This window comes from Aspergillus luchuensis, chromosome 5 (assembly GCF_016861625.1).
Source record: "Aspergillus luchuensis IFO 4308 DNA, chromosome 5, nearly complete sequence".
Classification (NCBI taxonomy): Eukaryota; Fungi; Ascomycota; class Eurotiomycetes; order Eurotiales; family Aspergillaceae; genus Aspergillus; species Aspergillus luchuensis.
Window position 1 is genome coordinate 3,866,158 of NC_054853.1, and position 19,902 is coordinate 3,886,059.

The following is a 19,902-nucleotide window of genomic DNA, read 5'->3' on the forward strand; positions in this document are numbered from 1 at the left end:
TTACACGGTAACTCAACGTGCATGGCCCTGAGAGGTCCTTCCTGGTTTGCATCACAGTATCTCTTACTGTGCTTGCAGGCAAATTAGTCTTACCCGGTCTTAGCACCGTCTCATTGTCCTTGCGCCTCCGATTCGTCCGCTTTCAATTGTGTCATTGCTGTATGAGGGAGGAGAAAAGCTCCTACAACCAGGAGCGGAGGCCCTATATCCATGACTGACGGACGGGCTGACAGTGCCTCGGAGTCTCTGTCCCGAAGGAGACCCAATTTCTCCACGCGGGCGGCTGAAGAAGACGTTTCTAGGTTGGATCCGAGCGAATCTGCCAATGCATCTCCCGAAGAAAGTAGCAAGTTCCTCCACGGGAGGATGAATTCCTCCTCACATTCGCACGAGCCTCCGCACTTCCATCACCGCTCATCCGAAAGCCGACAACAATCCCAACAGAACGTCATAGATAATGTTGCTCGTTGGTGGAGTGGGCAGGGGAGCGACGGGAAGCATGAACTCCCAAGGGAGAGATTAAATGCCAATCGCTCGCCCCCTGGGCCCTTCAGAGAGGGTCAGAAGGAGAGAGATAGCCAGAAAGACCGTACGCTTGACAATCCTGATAAGCTGGGGACATTTTCTGGCGTCTTTGTGCCGACCACCTTGAACGTCCTTAGTATCCTGATGTTCCTTCGCTTTGGCTTCATCCTTGGCCAAGCTGGGTTATTAGGGATGTTAGGTATGGCGCCCTTCAATCATCACCCACACAAGCCAATTGGGGTCTGACAGAGAGTAGGTTTACTGGTCGCTTCGTACACGATCAATCTCGTAACGACTATGTCTCTATCCGCCATTGCAACCAACGGAACAGTACGAGGAGGTGGAGCATACTATCTTATATCTCGATCGCTAGGTCCTGAGTTTGGTGGATCTATAGGAATAGTGTTCTACCTGGGTTATGTGTTGAATACCGGTATGAATGCCGTCGGTCTTGTTGACTGTTTCACACAGAACTTCGGGTCTGAGTCTGGTACTTGGGGCAATTTCCTTAGAGAAGGCTTCTGGTGGCAATACCTCTGGGGAACTGTCATCCTCATCATGTGTACCGCGATATGCTTAGCGGGCAGCTCTATATTCTCCAGAGCTAGCAACGGGTTGCTTATCATTCTCCTCATCGCGACTTTCAGCATACCAGTCTCTGCCGTATTCATGAAGCCATTCAGCATCCCAAAGGTTGGGGTAGAATTCACAGGACTGCGGCTTCAGACGCTGCTAGAAAATCTCAAACCCAAGCTTACCAAAGGCGCTGCTGGCAGCCAAATACGTGGAAGGGAGAATTTCCAGGACCTATTCGGGATTTTGTTCCCTGCTACGGGTGGTATATTCGCGTAGGTACGTTTCCTAGAACTTAAGAACACCAAGCTCACGTACCAACAGCGGCGCGAGCATGTCTGGTGACCTTAAGAACCCGAGCAGATCGATTCCCAAGGGAACTCTGTGTGGGCTAGTCTTGACATTCATCACCTATGCTATTGTAATTCTTGCCATGGCTGCTTCGATCACCCGGGAATCATTCTACAAAAATGCCAACGTTGTTCAAGTGGTATGTAATGATCACATGAATCGAACGGTGTGCGTCGCTCACCAAGTACAGGCAAATCTTTCCGGGTCAATTATACTCATGGGGGAATTCGCGACAAGTTTTTTCTCTGCTCTCATGGGAGTGATTGGCTCAGCAAAACTGCTCCAGGCGGTTGCGCGCGACGGATTGCTTCCTGGCCTAAGTTTCTTCGGCAAGGGTACCAGGAAGACTGATGAGCCCGTTAACGCAATCATCGTCACTTACATGGTTGCACAGCTCACTATGCTTTTTGACATTAATCAAATTGCATCCTTCGTTACGATGACCTATCTGATGACCTTTCTGGTGACGAACCTCGCCTGTTTCCTCCTAAAGATCGGGTCTGCTCCCAACTTTCGTCCGTCTTTTCACTACTTCAACTGGAAAACCGCAGCGACAGGCACCTTGGTATGCGGAGCAAGCATGTTCTTCGTTGACGGGATCTATGCCACAGGCTGCGTAGGTGTACTGATGATGCTATTCCTGCTAATTCACTACACCTCGCCTCCTAAGTCTTGGGGTGATGTCAGCCAGAGTCTGATCTATCATCAAGTGCGAAAATATCTGCTTCGGCTTCGCCAGGAGCATGTTAAGTTCTGGCGGCCTCAGATTCTGTTGTTCGTCAACGATCTCAGCGAGCAGTCTAAGATGATCTCATTTTGTAACTCTCTGAAGAAAGGAGGGTTGTTTGTGCTGGGCCATGTGCTCGTGACAGATGATTTCACCACCGCTGTGCCAGAGGCACGACGGCAGCAGACTGCATGGACCAAGTTCGTTGAGAACTCCCGAGTGAAGGCCTTTGTCAATATTACAGTCTCTCCCACTGCTGAATGGGGTGTCCGTAATGTCACACTAAGTGCTGGACTGGGAGGTATGAGACCAAACATAGTCGTGATTGATCAATTCCGCGAAGGCAAATCCTTGGTTGAGAGACCATCCCTCTCAGGTCGGAGGGAATCGGGTGGAAGACGCATATCTCGCGAACTGGTGCCTGTGATATCGGAAGACGGTTCGCAGGAGCCACCGATGTCAACCAAGACATATGTGACCATCCTAGAAGATCTGCTCTTCAAGCTGCGTATGAATGTTGCTGTGGCGAAGGGATTTGAGGATCTCGAGCTTCCTGGACCACACGGACAGCACAGAAAGAAGTACATTGACCTCTGGCCGATACAGATGAGCGCAGAGCTCGGTGCAGACAGTGAAAGCAAGAAGAATGTTCTAACCACTAACTTTGACACCTACACCCTCATCTTACAATTAGGGTGTATCCTCAACACTGTACCGTCGTGGAAAAAGACGTACAAGCTTCGAGTGGCTGTTTTCGTTGAGTACGAAACCGACGTTGAGGACGAGAGGGGAAGGGTCGAAGCGCTTCTCGAGAAGCTAAGGATAGAGGCCGAGGTCTTGGTTTTCTGGCTGGCATGCGGTGATCTTAAAACCTACCGTATCATCGTGAACGGCGACATCTCACCGGAGACCGAGGATGCGGAGCCCCGAGTCCATGAAGCTTTACGGAACGAAGAATGGTGGCAGGATATACAGAAATCTAGGAGTGAGCATGAAGCTCAGCAGCGAGCTGAAGTGGGTGCTATCAGAAGGGCAGACGAGCGGATTCCTAGTTGGCCCATGCAAAGCCCCGAAAGTGCTCACAAGCCACTACAACCTTTAGCCGGTGGGCTGAGGAAATTGGTGGAGTCATCCAAGCGCCGGCGATCAATTTCGAGCTTCAGAGGGCTTGGAAGTGTCAGCTTAGGCATGCAAACCCATCGCTTGCTGGATGCTTTCGTTGACTACGACAGCAGCGAGAGCAGCACAGGTGAGAGCAGTGACGAAGGGGAGTTTCCGCCTTACCTGGATGAGGAAGACGACGAAGAAGAAAACGGCCAGGAAGCCGAACACAGGATCCAGAGTCCTCAATCAGAACCGGCAGGATCTTCTAAGGCAAAACAGAAGGTTACCGAAGAGGTTGCACCGGATCAGGCAGTTCCGTCAATCATTATGACATGCGACGATGGGACATCCCCCAAGACCCAGTCAAGTCCATCCCGGCCAAATTTCAACCGGTCGCCGTCCAGCAGCCGATTCAGCTCATCGCCAATCCCTGAAGCTCGTGTCAACACAGAAGAGGGTGCGGGCCCTTCAATCATGTTCGCTCCTAGTGCATCTCCTCCACGCACATCTAACCGGATTGAATCCATTTACACACGACGCTCTTCTTCAGGGCCATCTGTCCCCAAAACCGCGTCTGGATATCCAAGGCAGGCATCAGTTCCCTTATCATTCAATGATCTCCCTAGTCGGGCACAGCACTTGATCTTGAATGAACTGATGAACCAGCACAGCGAAGATACAGCTGTCCTATTTACAACTTTGCCATCGCCGTCCGAAGGCACTGCACAGAGCGAGGCAGCAAGTGCCTCGTACCTAAGCGACTTGACAGTCTTCTGGCAAGGATTGCCGCCGTGTCTGCTGGTCCATAGCAACAGCATGACTGTGACGATGAATCTCTAGCGTAAGGGCATGAACATAGAAAGGGGAGCAAGGCATTGCACATTCTCGCTAAGCCATAGTATATACGACTACTGGTACATTGACTGTTCATAGCATATGCATATGTTTATAATGACTTGAAGATATTGTCCCTCTTCATGAATGAACCCATACTACTATCATGTCACCGAGTCTAGTAGTACTGGTAAGCTTCAGTAACCGATGGTTTGACCCATCCCAACTGTGTCACCCATCAACGCCCGCTCCTCGCTATTTCCTTATCAGTACACTCAAATATTCCCAAGGATAGGCCCACGCCTGCACGAGACAATCAAGCAATTATCAGCTCTAGTCTATTTCCGAAGCACAATTGAACATAAGAATTGTATGTATGTTCTAGAGCTAAGAATGATAAAAATGTAGCATGATGTAATGTATACACAAAAGACATGTCCATTCATTCAAACTGGCACACATCCTATAGTGCTACTAAACAGTAGTGGCTTTCCCAATTCAAGTACTATATTTGAAGAAGCCATTGCCGGATTTGACACCCAGGTCACCCCGTTCGATCATCTCTCGTAGGTATTTGCGCGGCGCATTAGGGATCCCCATCCTCACTTTGGCGTAATGTTCCTCGACGGCAAGAATCACATCCAATCCAGCAATATCCATTAGCTCACAGGGCCCTCGGGGCGTGTTAAGCACACACTTGTAGATTTGGTCAACCTCCTCGGGTGTCGCAATGCCCTCTTCTAAGACCAGGAGTGTCTCTCGCTTGATGGCGGCCCAGATGCTATACATGATTAGCATGTATACCCGTGTCCCATATAACGTGGTTGGCGAGATACCGGTTGAATGTGTAGCCTGTTGAGGACTTGCGGACGTGGAAGGGTTGGAATCCATGGTCATGGGTTTCCTTCATAAGGAGAGGGATGATGTCGGGTCTGGTTTTGCTGGAGCCCATGATTTCGATCGCTGAAGCCGGGGGAGTTAGCACAATGAAAAGGCTTCTTCTTGTTTGGGTTACATCTGGTCTTCCTTACCTGGTGTCTCGGGTGGCCAGACTTGGAAAAGTAATAATTAGTGTTGCTGCTCATGGGACAGTTCTTGGTAGGTATTGGACTTACAGGAATGCAGGTTGACGAAACGATCATCTGCTTTGAGGGATAGTCCATGACAAATGTCCGAGATGGAGTAACTGCTCGAGTTTGACGCGATGATTGTTTGGGAGTGCGATCTACTATCGAGGTCCAGCATCACGGACCGCTTGTATTCCAGGTCCTCTGGGACACACTGACGGGGTTTAGCTAGGGTGTATCAGTGCTTGGTGGTGTTCCCTACCTCAATAGCGAGCCAGGAGTCGCGGAGCGCTGGGTCCAGATTGTCAACAGTGAGACTGGATATTTTGCCATCCTTCCCAGCTGGTTCGGAGGCTCTTAGCCGTTGTATGGTAGCTAATGCCTGATTTAGCTGGGCAGGGCTTTTGTCGACAAGGTAGACTGGTCTCCCTTGGCGAGACCACTATTTCGATACTAGTTAAACCAAAGCTCAGATTCATAATGAGAGACTCAAACATACCATGAAAGCAAGGCGCGAGCCTTGAGTGCCTGCTCCGAGCAGAGTGACAGCGTTGAGAATTTTGGACATTTGCTGACTTGACTTTGGAAGGTTGTTCAGTTATCTTGGGATTCGAATCTGAGGTTCATGGCTGCAGGCAAGCCCGTGTTTATATGGACATAAGCTCATCGCTGAAACGCTGTTTCTTCGAACTGTTTTATCCACTTACTGATGTCAATGTATTTTTTGACCGTCCGTTCCTGTTAATACCCTGATCTGCACAACAGCGCAGGTTTGATTTAGGGTTTGTTTGGTTCCAGATAGATATTTCTTGCTCCTTCCAGGAACTGGCTTTGATTCGGGGGTTTACCGCAATGTCTTTTGGTCTAGTCTCCTAAACCTGTAGTCTTTCTTTTCATGGCAATTTGGGGAGCAAAGCATTGATGATCGACCTGGCGCAGAGTTCGGCGCTTATCTTCTGCATAATGCGGCATTTAAGCTTGAATGACTAGTCAATTGACACTTTCGGTAACAAGCTGCCGCATGTAGTTTGTAACGCCTAATCGCGATCTCGTTGTAGAACGTTTCTAGTGGTCGGGGTATGAGGCCGGTGAGGCCAGTGGCTGGTTCCTGGCTGACAGTCTGCGTTCTGTTTGGTCAGGTCCTTGTATATTTTCCGGGGAAGGCAACGTCAAATGTCAGAGCAAGGAAGTATAAAGTTTATTGGAATGATGTAGACATGTAACAGATCGTTTCAGCCTATTTCGACCAGCCCTTTCTTGGCTTAGAACCGAAAAACCAAAAGTCCTGTGGCAAACGATAGGTCTCTACTCTGCTTCCAGCCAATAGAAGACTGGCAAGTCTTCAAACAGAAGTTCAACGAATTCGTATGAGTAACAGCATGGCACTAATATCTACCCGGAGAAATGTTCAAGATCATCCTGAATCATGCCCTAATGTGAGGTCAGGATGATACAGTGGTTGTCAGGCCCCGATGAGACAGGGCCCTACCATGCCATGAGACATTGAGGCAACTCTTCAGATGAAGATCGCAACCACTACATAGTCGAACTTGACTCTTAAATGCTACCAGACTCCGCATCAAAAGGGTCGAGGCTCTAAGCCTACTGGGAGTATTTGATCAGAGAATTCGGCTTAGGAGTGCTGTGTCTGTCGTTCTAATGTCATAGAAATGTCATTGTTACTCGACCCATTCGATGCGAGAGTGCTATCGTTTGTTTGATGCCTGTCTTATATATTCTTTTTACATAGACATGAAGTGTGCAGTGACTCGTACCCGGTACTATATCTTGATGACAGTCAACAGTTATGATGGGTAAGTAAGAATGACTGAAGCCATAGAATCAAGTAGGATCATGTTGATGACCATTATTTATGAAGAAGGTTAATATTGTGCAGGTGATATGTGGTCTAGTTTGAAAGTTGATGAAAGCCCAGCATGTTGCACGAGGAGCGAATAGCATGTGGTGGGCCAGTTTGCAACTGCATTTTGGCAGTGGCCCCATCTGCATCTGGAATCATCTGACTGCCATCCATTGCATACTACCGTTCCCCTGGCCTGGTGCAACACGGTAAAGGGACTAACTCACTCATGCCCGATACAACACTATCACAAGTTGCTGTTTCTTTTCCATCCCTTTTGGGAATGACTATGATAAATGATTCCAAGCATTGTCATCCCAGCTGCTTGAATTGGCTAGAAGAGCGATTTTGATGGACTCCAATGTTGATCTGAAGATCAACCTACATCAAGACTCAACTGTCTGAAAGACGAGCTTCCCAAAGATTGCTTACTACGATCATACTAAGCGACAGAATACCCCCTAGAGCTGGAGTTGATAAAGCAAGGATCACCGCCAGAGAATGGATTATGTTACTCAATCGAAGCGGGAGATGCATCAGAGGAACAGTTGATACCAGACAATGTCAGCCCAACTCAGGGGTGCTTTAGCAGGTGTGTAGGCATCAATTGCTGCAGCGAGTGGCCATTCACACCCGGGCTCTTATTTTTACCAAGCTGATATGCCGTGGAAGGTTCAGACTGACGTGTTTGCCCGCGAGCTGGAGATGCAATTTGGAACAGATATACTCCGGAAGCCGTCTCCGATCAGTGCCCCGTCTTATGACTACTGGAATCATCCAGTCAGAAGCTCACACCCGAGAGATTAGACGGAATATATACTCGGCTGAATGGGAGAATCCGTCAACCTAGGCGAAACCGGTTGCAAAGGGCGTCGTGCTCGGTATACCCGACCAATGTAGCATCAAGGTAGGAATGAGTGGACACCCCATGCTTTGGGCGAGATACCTACGCACCGACCTTTGGAGGATTGCGTCTGGATGACGCCGTGCTACTACCTTGCTACAAGAGCTGGAAGGAGAAAGGTGATTTGCTTGCTCGCGGGGAGGGCAGAGAGCACGAAGAGTGCAGCAGGTGGCAGTGAGGGTAATCAGACTCAGGGCTACCGTGTAGAATCTAGACCACGAAGAAATGGGCGCTGCAAGGCGATAGGATTAAACGCAGGCCAGAAGAAGCAATTGTCAGATGGCCGCCCGTCCAACGGTGACTAATGCACAATTGGGGCCTGATGATTGGCTGCCACCCCGGCTTCCCCTTCTAGCATCCAGCGATCCCTGCCTCGCGCCGTCCGATCAACTGCCCCGGCGATTCGTGTTCTCAATCTCTCTTGCTTCTCGTTCGGTTTTCACGCATGCTGGCTTGGGCGCCTTTTCGCGGTCCTTTTTTCTCTCATTAATGCTCTCTCCCCCCCCGCGACTCCTAGTCTTTCTCTCCACGCCATGCCCATCGTCCAACTGTCCTAACGCTTAGCCTTCCCGACCTTCAGCCCCCCCGAATCCATCGCAACCCCCTAAGTTACGTATCCTTTCCATTCGCTTCAGTAATGCACCACGGGCGAGTACGTCGCAAGAACGGCAGTCTTAGAGCCTCCAAAGCTGGCCAGCGTCGCAATATGTCCCATTTGATACCCGATCATGCCCCTCCACCTCAGTCCAAAACCGTCACCGTTAGCGACGATAGTCCTGATACCTCCGACGCCGCTTCGAACACTTCAGCGACCACCGTTATCACCAACACCTCTAGCATCCCTGCCACCTCTCCCACCAACGGGGTCGATTCCGTGAAAAGAGCCATGGCCCGCAAGGCTTCGTCGCCGATGGCGCCCCCTTTCATGGTGTCCGCGCCGGGCAAGGTCATCGTCTTCGGTGAACATGCCGTCGTGCACGGCAAGGCTGCCATGGCCGCCGCAATTTCTCTTCGCTCCTACTTTCTCGTAACCACCCTGTCCAAATCGCAGCGCACTATCACCTTAAATCTCAGGGACATGGATTTCAACCACACCTGGAACATTGACGATCTGCCCTGGGACCTCTTCAAACAGCCCTCCAAGAAGAAATACTATTACGACCTAGTGACCAGCCTCGACCAAGAACTGTACGACTCTCTAAAACCATGCGTTGAAGACATATCGCCCAAGGCATCCGAGGAAATACGGAAGAAGCACAAAGGGTCGGCGCTGGCGTTTTTGTACCTATTCTGCTCCTTGGGCTCACCCCAGCACCCAGGAGCTATATATACTTTGCGCTCAACTATCCCCATGGGTGCAGGTCTTGGAAGCAGCGCCAGTGTCTGCACTTGTTTTAGTGCTGCGTTGCTACTTCAGATCCGTACTCTAGCAGGCCCCCATGATGACCAGCCCCCGGATGAAGCGGAGTTACAGATCGAGCGTATCAACCGGTGGGCTTTTGTCGGAGAATTATGTATACACGGAAACCCAAGTGGTGTGGACAACACGGTTTCCACCGGCGGAAAGGCCGTGATTTTCAGGAGAGAGGACTACTCGAAGCCCCCCAAAGTCATACCGCTACCGAACTTCCCGGAATTGCCGCTCCTGCTCGTTGACACACGACAGAGCCGCTCGACGGCGGTTGAAGTTGCCAAAGTTGGGAAGCTCAAGAAGGAACATCCAGTCGTCACCGAATCGATCCTCGATGCCATCGACAAGGTCACTGTGTCTGCGCAAGATGCGATCCAGGGGGTGGATGGCGATAGTATCGACAAGGAGACTCTCGAACATATCGGAACGCTGGTTCGTGTCAATCACGGTTTCCTAGTGTCCCTGGGGGTATCCCATCCACGACTGGAGCGAATCCGGGAACTGGTCGACTTTGCCAATATCGGTTGGACAAAGTTGACCGGTGCAGGCGGCGGTGGTTGTGCAATCACACTCCTGCGCCCAGATGCTAGCGCGGACGCGCTCCGTGAGCTGGAGGGCAAGCTTGCTGCAGAGAATTTCTCAAAGTATGAGACAACCTTGGGTGGAGACGGTATTGGAGTCCTCTGGCCAGCGGTGCTACACAACGGCACCAACGAAGAGGGCGGCGAAGAGATCGACCAGCAGAAGTTTGAGAACGCCGACGGACCCGAAGGCATTGAGCGTCTTGTTGGCGTCGGCGTTCAAGAACGCCGGGAAGGCTGGAAGTTCTGGAAACGAGCTGTCTGAAGGCCACTTTCCCTCACCCTCTCTCATTTCATCCTGCTTGAACCTTTTACGATCATTTCCCCTTACGTCCGAGCTTGGTGTTAGGGCATTGCACGATTGCATATTTATTTGTTTAATCGACCTTCAATTCCCCTTTCTTCTGTTATGGCTTCACTATACTTACTATCTTCCCTTCTGTGTATAATAATTCCTTCCAGATTTCTTGACACACCTCTTATCTATCTACGGAATATAGTATTCCTTATCCATACACAATTTATTGATCTCTCTTTTCTTTTCTTGTCTCATTTTTTCCATTTTTACCTTTATGGGTTCCCTCAATATTTTTGTTTTCAAAGTCTCTTCAGATGCTGCATTACGGAGCCTGCTTCAGTGGAAAACTTATGTCTGCATTCTTATGGGTTATGTTGTTTCTAAGTGATGTAGCGATGCGAATGTCAAGCCGATATGTGTATTCAGCCTCTGTGTAGTATGCTCGAACTTGAGGTTACCAAGACTGAAAATAAAATACTACTACTGTACAACTACCGAATCTTTTCAAGGATTGCCAATTTTGGTCACGTACTAAGTACGGAGTATGTATGGACGGGAAACATTCACCAAAGAAACAACCTAGATACTAGTACTGATACCATGAAACGCTAAATATACACCCCTAGCAATATGAACAAAGCACCTAGAAAAGAAAATACTATATATATCCTTTCAAGTTCATCATTCATTACAGTCCCCAGCTGGTACTTGAAGCAAACACAAGGAAGACACGAAAGACTACCCCATCGTTGTCTCCCAGCCCTTTTCTATCATCACATCCATCCAATAAACGCCCGGTTCCCCGGCATCCATGCGCCGCCAAACCTCCCGCACCAGCTGCAGACCGACGCTAATGGGCTTGGGAGGGAGCACGTGCAGATACGAGGTGAGCCGGCCAAGGATGAATCGACGGGTTTGCGAGACGTCGATGGCGTGGGAGGAGATGCTTGGGCCGTTGCTGCTGTCTAGAGTAGCGTCTAGTGGGGGCATGCGGGGAAGACGGAGCTCGCTGCTCGAGGCTACGAGGAGGAAGGGCTGGAGACATCTGGTGCGGGACTCAAGGGGGATGGATTTTAGGCGGGAGAGAGTGGTGAGGGCGAATTCGGTCAGCCATGTATCGTAATATGTGTCGGAGTCGGGGCCTGAATGTGTGGTGGTTGATGTTGCTGTTGGATCGGCGGAGTCGGTGGGTTTGGGGGGCGGACATGAAGGGTCGCAGTACCAGGGTGTACTACTGCCAATGGGAGGGGAGAGGAACGGATCCTGCATGGCTGATTCTGGAGCTTGTGGGTTTGGGGAAGGCCGTTGTGTGGGTAGTCGTCGGCGAAGAAGATCGGGAAAGACCCGGTATAGTTGCATTAGACCAGTACAGCGGTATACTTCGGCCATTGTGAGAAGATGCCAAACTGGGGTTTCGTCGTCGCCTGGACTAATGATCTCAGCTTCGGCTGGGTGTGCTAGACCCAAAAGTCGCTCTTCTAGCTCTGTGGCTTTTGTCATGGCGCGCTGGGCTCGTGCAATGTCTGAGTGTGAGGTAAAGCAGCGGGAACGGATTCGTCTTCGCTCCCGACGTATAAGCCTGCCTACTTCTTGGACGGTATGCTGGGTGTCGCGCGCTATGCCTGTCCATGGATGAGGGACGCGTTGTAGGACGAGCGATTCACCTGTTGTGGCGGCCGCGGATCCTGGCAAGACCGCCGAATCATCTGCCACAAAGGATAGGAGCATTTCCCAGTAGACCAAAGCTTCTTCGAAGAACTGATGGTTATTGCTGCGGCCTGGATTTGGTGGTCCAGCGTGCTTGGTGTCCAGATGATTTCGAAGCAGGTTGAAAAAAGAAATGCCAAGGTCCTTGGGGTCATGCCAGCTGGCCGTTTGGCCAAGCATCAGCAAGGCTAGGAGTGACTTGTCGTCCAACGTCGATTCCTTTGTGATGATGTCGACTGCCTCATCACGCATTTTCCGGCCCAGTGGTCCGAACTGGGGAAAGTCGTGGACGAGTGTTGCGGCCGCCATGCTCTGCATTGTTCGACACATGGCCAACGACGAGCCCCATAATCGGGATACCGTCGACCGGAACGGGTTCATTTGACTGTCATAGCTGGAGAACAAGGCCGCCACCTCTTTGAAGTAGTACTCCACGAGAGTCCACGAAGGGTTGTTGAGGGGCTGCGGAATCGAGGTGAAATCCCGCTGTGATGGCCTCGAGCCAGGTGGAGGGTACTGGCGTACTATAGTAGAAGGTGAAAAGCCAGAAAAGATGTGAGGTTCATCTTGCAGAATCGGTGCGGCCAAAGAGAACAGCCCGAATGGATCATCTGCATTAGTTCCCGGTGTCTCGAAGTTCAATGCCGTGTTATTTTGGCTAGCCGCTGATGCTGATGCTGGAGAATGGAGGTCTTCCAGTTCCGGTAGCGAGCCTGACTGCTGTAAGTCCCACAAGTTGTCACATATACCGCTTGGTCCGCCTAATCCCAGACTCCGCGGATTGGCCGGATCGTCAGAAGTGGTGAAGTTTAGGCTGTCATTCTCCGTGGCCAACGACTGTGTCAGTGGGTCAACATAGTCGGCAGGACTGGTAGTCAGATTTTTGGGATCGGAACATTGATTCGGGATGGTGCGAGAATCACTGGGAACATCGCCAGTGGAATCTTTGTTCGGCTCCCCGGGGGCCTGCGGCGGATACTTGGTGACCCAGCGCAGAGACTGGACGTATCCAGGGCAATTCACACCCAGACGGGTGCATCGACTACAATGAGGTCGTTCTTCCCCGCATTTGACCTGTTGAAAGGCGGAGCATCAAATTAATGTTTAGGGCCACATGGGGCGGGACTATGTAGCCACCGCTCAAAAAGATACTCAACTCACTCGTTTGCTCTTGCAGCGGGCACACCCATTACGAGATTTTTTGACACGACGCATTATCGGTCCGAGGTGGGCTCATGGTAAGTTGAGGATAAAGAAAGCGAACAGGTGGATGTGGCAGAGGATGAGGAGACGATGGCCATGTCAAGTTGGAGAATGCGGGGACACTTTGCCTGGCCTTATCGCGGGCCAATGAATGTGTGTCTGGGGACTTTTTATCCTCTTCGGGAAACGCACGTTGCCCTTTATGAATCATTGTAGATAATGACTGAGATTTCTGCATTGGCTGCATGCAAATGCACCGGTGACCGCCACTGATAGTGGCTCAGAAAAAAGACCCGGGGTCAAGTAGTGGTTGTTGTACCAGACGAACATGATGGAAAACAATGGCAGACTTGGCCAGAACAATCACCCAAAATGGTTGTCCGCCTTGATATTGTTCTATTGATGCCTCAGGCAATAATACCCCACCCGCACGGAGAGTCGCTCATTTTGGCGCATATCAATCCATCCACATGAATATCTTCACCGTTTGCTATATCACGCAGTCCTCTTTGCACGTCGGAAAGTAAATCTGACAGTTAAACGCATAGAACGTGACTATCGCAGGCTCGACTTGATCCGTTGCGACCAAGTAATTTACTTAAGCTTGGGTTTTGGTTCTCCGGGTTTTACCGGACATCATTCACTACCACGTCGGGATATCGGACGAGGGTCTAAGTTGTGCTGTCCTAGAGACACCAGAGTGCAAGCCGGTTGAACACTTCAGCTCACCTATATATCAAATTGACGGAAGGGTCTCCTTGAATGTGTATAGCGTGAACCACCGTACCCCTGACCAGTTGTTATACTGTTTACTAGCCGCTATATCTAGAAAGTATTTACTTTCAAGCTGAAACATGGAAGGAAAATACGCATCTGATCCCGAGTGGGCATCTATACAGCCAATTCCGCTGAACGATGGCTCCGAATCAGGAGCTCAGCCCTTGGCTACCATTGCTTATCCTTCGGACTATCTTGAGGCCACATCGTATCTACGAGCGGTCATGGCGGCCAACGAAATGTCGGAAAGGGCCTTGAAGTTGACTGAAGACGTTATCTCGATGAACCCGGCACACTATACCGTATGGTAAGCTTAGCTGAACCGACCCGCCTATGATACCGTTGGGATGCGAAGCTGACTGGAACTATCAGGATTTACCGAGCTAAGATCCTGTTTGCTCTGGGCAAAGATCTCAAAGACGAGCTGGAATGGCTCAACGGCGTTTCACTCAAGTATCTGAAAAACTACCAGATATGGTATGGCAAACTATCGCTTCCATCCCACTTCCAGCGACGCAACTAACAATCATCACCAGGCATCATCGTCAAGTTCTCATGTCACGCACAGACTACTTCCCAAGCCCACCGGCTAAGGAGCCAGACTTCCTCATGGAAATGTTTGCCCAAGACTCCAAAAACTACCATGTTTGGACTTACCGTCACTGGTACGTCCGCCACTTCAAGCTCTGGGATGCCCCGCGGGAAATCCAGGACGTGGAGGCTCTCATTGCATCGGATGTCCGCAACAACTCCGCTTGGAACCACCGCTTCATGCTCCGGTTTGGCCCGCGCGATAACGAGCCAGATGCTGGAATGCCCAATAGCGGCGGAGACCCTTCGGAGAAGGGCCGACTAGCCGTTGTCGATGAAGACGTTGTCGACGCTGAGCTGCAGTATGCTAAATCCAAGATTGTCCGGGCGCCCGAGAACCGTAGCCCGTGGTCATATGCGCGGGGGGTATTGCGTGCCGCGGGTCGGCCTCTTTCGGAATGGAAGGAATTTGCTGGCAAGTTCGTCGTCGATAAGGAAGATGGTGGCGTTGAGGTCAAGAGTAGCCATGCTGTTGAATGGCTGGCTGATGTGTTCGTTGCGGAAAGCGAACCGACATCAGAACAGGAAGCTGTCCGTATGCTTACCTTGCTGAAGGAGAAGTATGATCCCATTCGATCTAACTACTGGGATTATCGCATTCGGACGATTACCAGTGCAGCCGTTCCTGCTACAGCGTGAAGACAATGTGAATCTTGTATATTGCGAGCGAGAAGTCCAAGGAGAATTACCTGTCAGAGTGATTCTATGGCCGTGATTCCAAATTCTCAGAAAAAGTTTGTCAATAACAGCTAATATTATATCATATATCAAACAACAAGCACGCTGTGTCATGCATCATTAACCTGTATAGTGAGACCCATGCAACCCAAGTTTTCACAAGAACAATCAAAGCCAAGAGATACACCAACACCCATAGAAGAAATAGCCATGAAATCTTAACAATCACTCTCATGCCCACCCCTCAGCCAACATCTTCCTCCACTCTGCCGCCATATCGATAGTAACATTGCTGCCACCGCAAACAATGATAACCACGCGACTGTCTTCATTCAAGTCCGGCACCAACTCCTTCAACTTAGACTGCAGCCCCCCAGCAGAGGCCGACAGCGACGGCGAAGACACCGGACCATCATCCTCATTCTCCCCAGCAGACAGCCGATCATCCCCATAGCCTTCATCCTTACTCACATACCCAGCATCCATGCCCCTCTTCCTCTTCTGACCAGCAGCCACCATGTTCGAAGAAGAAGATGAAGAAGCACAACTAGTCCCCCCAACCGCAGCCTCCACACAAACACCACAAGCCAACTCAACCAACAACCTCTCGTCATCCACAAGCCTCAACACGCCCCTAGCGGCCTCCGCATCCGAAAACACCGCACTATGCACCTTCACGCCCGGCGGCGGCTGCACCGCATACTGAAATGTCCTCTCAGAGACCTTAATAGCCCCCAACGACGTAGCCTGCGACGTAATCTTCGGCAACGAGACCAACTCGTTACTCTCCAGCGCCGTAGCCAGAGAATCCGTGCCCTTGGTCTCAACAGCCACAAGATGAACAGGCTTCGCAGAAACATCATCAGCAGCAGCAGCAGAAGACATCTTAGCCTTAGCCCTATGTCTCTCAATCCCCATAACCAATCCATTCAACAAACCCCCACCGCCAACACTACAAACAATAGCATCAACCGGCAACGCACGACCTGCATGCACTTCCTCCTCTTCTTCCCCGACAGGCGGCGGGATCTGCTCCACCAATTCATCAATGATAGTGCTGTTCCCTTGCCAGATGGGCTCGTTGTCGAATGGATGCAGGGCAATCTTCACAACGTCATCAACCCCTTCGCTGTCTTCACCATCGGTGTTCTTGGTCTTCATCACAACATCCTTCATGTACTGCCCTGCCTCCGAGAATGTCTCTCCGTACTGAATGACATCCGCTGCTCCTGCATTCCGCAGCTTCTGCACCATCAGCGGCTTCGTCGATACAGGTACCACTACCGTGCAGGGGTACCCTAGGCTCCGGGCCGCGCAGACGGCAGCTAGGCCGGCGTTGCCGCCGGAGGAGGCGTAGAAGTGCACGGGACGGTGGTGGTTCTCGGGCTTGAGGAGGTGTGAGAGGATTTGGTTGCCCATGGCGCGGGACTTGAAGGAGCCGCTGGGTTGGATGTTTTCGAGTTTCAGGAAGATCCTACATCCTGCGGCGCGGGAGAGGGTTGTGGATTCGATGAGAGGAGTCGGGTTCCAGGGGGTTTTGTAGGTTGGAGGCGTGGTGGGAGGGAGGATGCTGCCCATTGTGATGGTCTGTTGGTTTCTGGGTTCCCTTCGGGATATGGTGGTGGTGGTGGTGGTGGTGTTCAATTGGTGGAGATGATGATGATGATGGTTATTAGGATGATGGTAGGGATGTTATAAGGAAGGGTAAGTTGTAGTATAGTTAAGATATGATATGATCTGTCAGGTGTTGGGATGAGAGGAGGTTGTTTTCAATAAATAGTAGGAGGCAAGAGGAGAGGAGACAAGATTAGGTATAAGATGATAAACGTATGCTACAATCGAAAAGAGAAAGAAAACCCCTAGATTATGATACAGACCTCATATACTCCCCCCATGATATAGCGCTGAAACCCATAGTTCGTGATATACAACACGGACGCTTTCCGATATAGTCCGCCCCAGTTTGCCGCGGGAAACCTACACACAAGAGTTTCCCGCCCCGAGTCTATCTATCAGGAATTCGACCAACCCTTCGCCCAGTCGGCACCCTTTTCCCGTTGATAAACTCGCGCATATTCTGCTCCAGTTATCGCCATACCATGACATAACACAAACCTTCTCTCCACCCCTGCATGCGTGTGAATGACGGTCTGGGACCCAGAGCCGTCCATAACGCAGTCCAATTCAAGCAGCAAACGGCAAAGCCAAACCCGCTCGATTTCCACAGTCTCCTCCACCAGGCGGAGACCCGTGCTTAATTGTGCGTGTTCTGGCTGACCGAACGTTCCAATCTAGTGTCCATGATTGGATCCTAGCCCATTCCTGTTATCAAATGGAAAGGACAGCCACATTAACTTTCCACGATAAGAGGGGGAAATAGAATACTCTTCTTCGCATCCACTCCGTAGTCTGCGTCGGAGCCGTACGTCGCCGCCGCATAGTTCCTTTTGGCCGGGTCCGTTTTGTCTACATGGAACATGTCCAGAAGCTCGTTGGCCTTGGTGGGCATGACAGGCTGCAGGAGGATCCCGGCCATTCGCAGTGATTCAGCAACATTGAAAATCGATCGCTGGCGGTCGTTCGGACTCTTCCATGGCTCTGCGTGATGGAAGTATTTGTTGGTCTGGGTGGACCGGGTTAGAACAAGTCTGGGAATCATCACCGATCATAGGGTGGGTCTATCTTTATCTCTTACCTGATCGATTAGGGTAGTGATTTCTTGCAGGGCAGCACGGGGATTCAGATTCTCCATTTGCTCTGCTACTCTTTTGGGCACATCTTTGAGCATTGTTTCGTACGCCTCATCGGCCGGAGTCGCTGGTGGAAGTCGGCCACACGTGCCATTCTCGATGTAAGTCCGAAGATTACCCTTGGCACAGCCGATTGCCCGATGCGCAAGGTTTCCAAGCCCCTTCTGCAGTAGCTTCTGATAGTCGCGGATGATGTACGCATTATCGTAGTCGGCGTCGCCCACCAATGCACCTTGGTGGATAAGGAAGAAACGCATGGAATCCACTCCGAAGCGGTTGATGGCAAAGAAGGGGTTCACCACATTACCCGTAGACTTCGACATCTTCTCACGGTTCATAGTCCAGTGTCCATGAACGAGTACATTGCGGGGAAGAGGGAGGTCGAGAGCCATAAGGAATGCGGGCCAGTATACGCAGTGAAAGCTGTTGCACGGTTAGTCATGGGGTCGCGTACATGGCAAGCTTGAAGGCAAATACGCACCGAACAATGTCCTTACCGACCACATGTACATCCGCAGGCCAACCAAGGCGGCTTCCTTGACCGGGTGCAAACGGGTAGCCTGCCTTGGTCAAGTAGTTGACAAGCGCATCTAGCCAGACATAGACGGTCTGTGTGTTGTCGCCGGGAACCGGAATACCCCAGGTCAGCCGCTCCGCAGGCCTAGAGATTGACAAATCTTGAAGGCCCTCCGAAACAGACTTGACGACATTGGTTGTATACATCGTCGGGGTAATAAATCCAGTTTTGTATAGATCGAGCAAACGCTCCTGGAAAGCTGACAGACGGAAATGGTAGTTGGTTTCCGACGACCACTCCACCTCCTTTCCTGTCTCAATGGAGACCTGTCTGGGTGAGCTTCGACCGTTTTGGCAGGTGGTTTGGCGTGCAGCTTACCATCTTCGTGTGTCCAGTCTCAGGGTCCAGCGACTTTTGTACTTGCGTCTGAGGGTAAAATGTCTCATCGCTAACCGAGTACCAGCCTTCATGCTTCGCGGTGTAGACATATCCCCGGTGCTCCAACACTTCCTATACACATGTCAGCCTTAAGCTATGCGCGTGGACGCATCTCCTAGCCACATACCCAAAAATACTGAACAGCTTCCTTGTGCGCAGGTTCGCTCGTCCGTATGAAGTAGTTGTAGTCCATGTTCGCGGCATTTGCTAAAGCCTAAACTTGGAGGTTAGAGTCGACCTCAGATCAAAACCTGACAAGTAGTGATTGTTGCCTACCTCAAACGTCTTATAATTCATGTCGCAGAACGCCTGCGTATCCATCTCTGCAGCCAACGCGGCCTGCTGGATCTATACAGAATTAGCACAATACTGTGCTAAGCAGTAATAAATGGCCCATACCTTCATGCCATGTTCGTCCGTTCCGGTCAGCAATTGTGCATCAGCGTCTCCGATGAGTGTCCGCCATCTCTTAATGACATCGGCAAGGACCATAGTATACAGATGACCGACATGAGGGGCTATATGAGCCAAGACATTAGCAGTGAGCCAGTGGACGAAAAAGCACAGTGAGATATCCGGAGAGGGCATACCAGCGTTGACATAGAAAATGGGAGTCGTGACATAGTATGGCTTCTTAGGAGCGCTTTCCGAGGCCGCCGTTGCGAATTGACGCGGACGGATCGTTGTCACTGGGCGGGCAGTTGTGCGGGGGACGCATCTCCAAGATGGGCGACTGCAGGCCAGAAATTGGCCGGCCCAAGAAGCGACACGAAAACCTGCCCTCGAGATAGCCATTGGCGTGGGACTGCAGAAGGGAACAACGATGGTTTATTCCAGGCGGCGTTTCGGAGCTCGACCATCATCTCCGGGTGGTCCAAGCTTCCGTGCCTTTTTTCTGCCGTCCGATGCCTGCTCCTCTTCTCCGCGATCGCGCATTCTTTACATAGCATCTACCTCGTTCCCTCTATCCAACCACCATAATATAACTCGTTCTTGGACTACTCA

At 50.9% G+C, this 19,902-nt stretch overlaps 7 protein-coding genes across 7 annotated transcripts; 3 read left to right on the forward strand and 4 right to left on the reverse strand.

Moving 5' to 3' along the window:
* Positions 1-210: 210 nt before the first annotated feature.
* On the forward strand, positions 211-4,120 carry AKAW2_51247S (putative cation chloride cotransporter; the record flags this gene model as incomplete). The annotated part of the gene is made up of 4 exons (XM_041691154.1): positions 211-724; positions 782-1,373; positions 1,423-1,588; positions 1,640-4,120. 4 exons carry the CDS (start codon positions 211-213, stop codon positions 4,118-4,120), a joined length of 3,753 nt encoding a protein of 1,250 aa, XP_041544668.1.
* A 492-nt stretch (positions 4,121-4,612) lies between these two features.
* AKAW2_51248A (3-hydroxyacyl-CoA dehydrogenase family protein) lies at positions 4,613-5,749 on the reverse strand (the record flags this gene model as incomplete). Its single annotated transcript, XM_041691155.1, has 6 exons — positions 4,613-4,895; positions 4,951-5,077; positions 5,146-5,166; positions 5,230-5,395; positions 5,444-5,623; positions 5,681-5,749. The coding sequence occupies 6 exons, from the start codon at positions 5,747-5,749 to the stop codon at positions 4,613-4,615; spliced, it is 846 nt and encodes a 281-aa protein (XP_041544669.1).
* Positions 5,750-8,583: 2,834 nt separating this feature from the next.
* erg12 (mevalonate kinase) lies at positions 8,584-10,203 on the forward strand (the record flags this gene model as incomplete). Its single annotated transcript, XM_041691157.1, has 1 exon — positions 8,584-10,203. One exon carries the CDS (start codon positions 8,584-8,586, stop codon positions 10,201-10,203), a length of 1,620 nt encoding a protein of 539 aa, XP_041544670.1.
* Positions 10,204-10,974: 771 nt separating this feature from the next.
* AKAW2_51250A (uncharacterized protein) lies at positions 10,975-13,158 on the reverse strand (the record flags this gene model as incomplete). Its single annotated transcript, XM_041691158.1, has 2 exons — positions 10,975-13,017; positions 13,105-13,158. 2 exons carry the CDS (start codon positions 13,156-13,158, stop codon positions 10,975-10,977), a joined length of 2,097 nt encoding a protein of 698 aa, XP_041544671.1.
* Positions 13,159-14,000: 842 nt separating this feature from the next.
* Positions 14,001-15,153, forward strand: ramB (bifunctional protein farnesyltransferase/protein geranylgeranyltransferase; the record flags this gene model as incomplete). Its single annotated transcript, XM_041691159.1, has 3 exons — positions 14,001-14,230; positions 14,296-14,400; positions 14,460-15,153. 3 exons carry the CDS (start codon positions 14,001-14,003, stop codon positions 15,151-15,153), a joined length of 1,029 nt encoding a protein of 342 aa, XP_041544672.1.
* Positions 15,154-15,423: 270 nt separating this feature from the next.
* Positions 15,424-16,770, reverse strand: AKAW2_51252A (putative L-serine dehydratase; the record flags this gene model as incomplete). The annotated part of the gene is made up of 1 exon (XM_041691160.1): positions 15,424-16,770. One exon carries the CDS (start codon positions 16,768-16,770, stop codon positions 15,424-15,426), a length of 1,347 nt encoding a protein of 448 aa, XP_041544673.1.
* A 772-nt stretch (positions 16,771-17,542) lies between these two features.
* On the reverse strand, positions 17,543-19,692 carry MSM1 (methionine--tRNA ligase MSM1; the record flags this gene model as incomplete). Its single annotated transcript, XM_041691161.1, has 8 exons — positions 17,543-17,815; positions 17,888-18,365; positions 18,424-18,785; positions 18,838-18,969; positions 19,025-19,111; positions 19,174-19,245; positions 19,297-19,415; positions 19,488-19,692. The coding sequence occupies 8 exons, from the start codon at positions 19,690-19,692 to the stop codon at positions 17,543-17,545; spliced, it is 1,728 nt and encodes a 575-aa protein (XP_041544674.1).
* Positions 19,693-19,902: the final 210 nt, after the last annotated feature.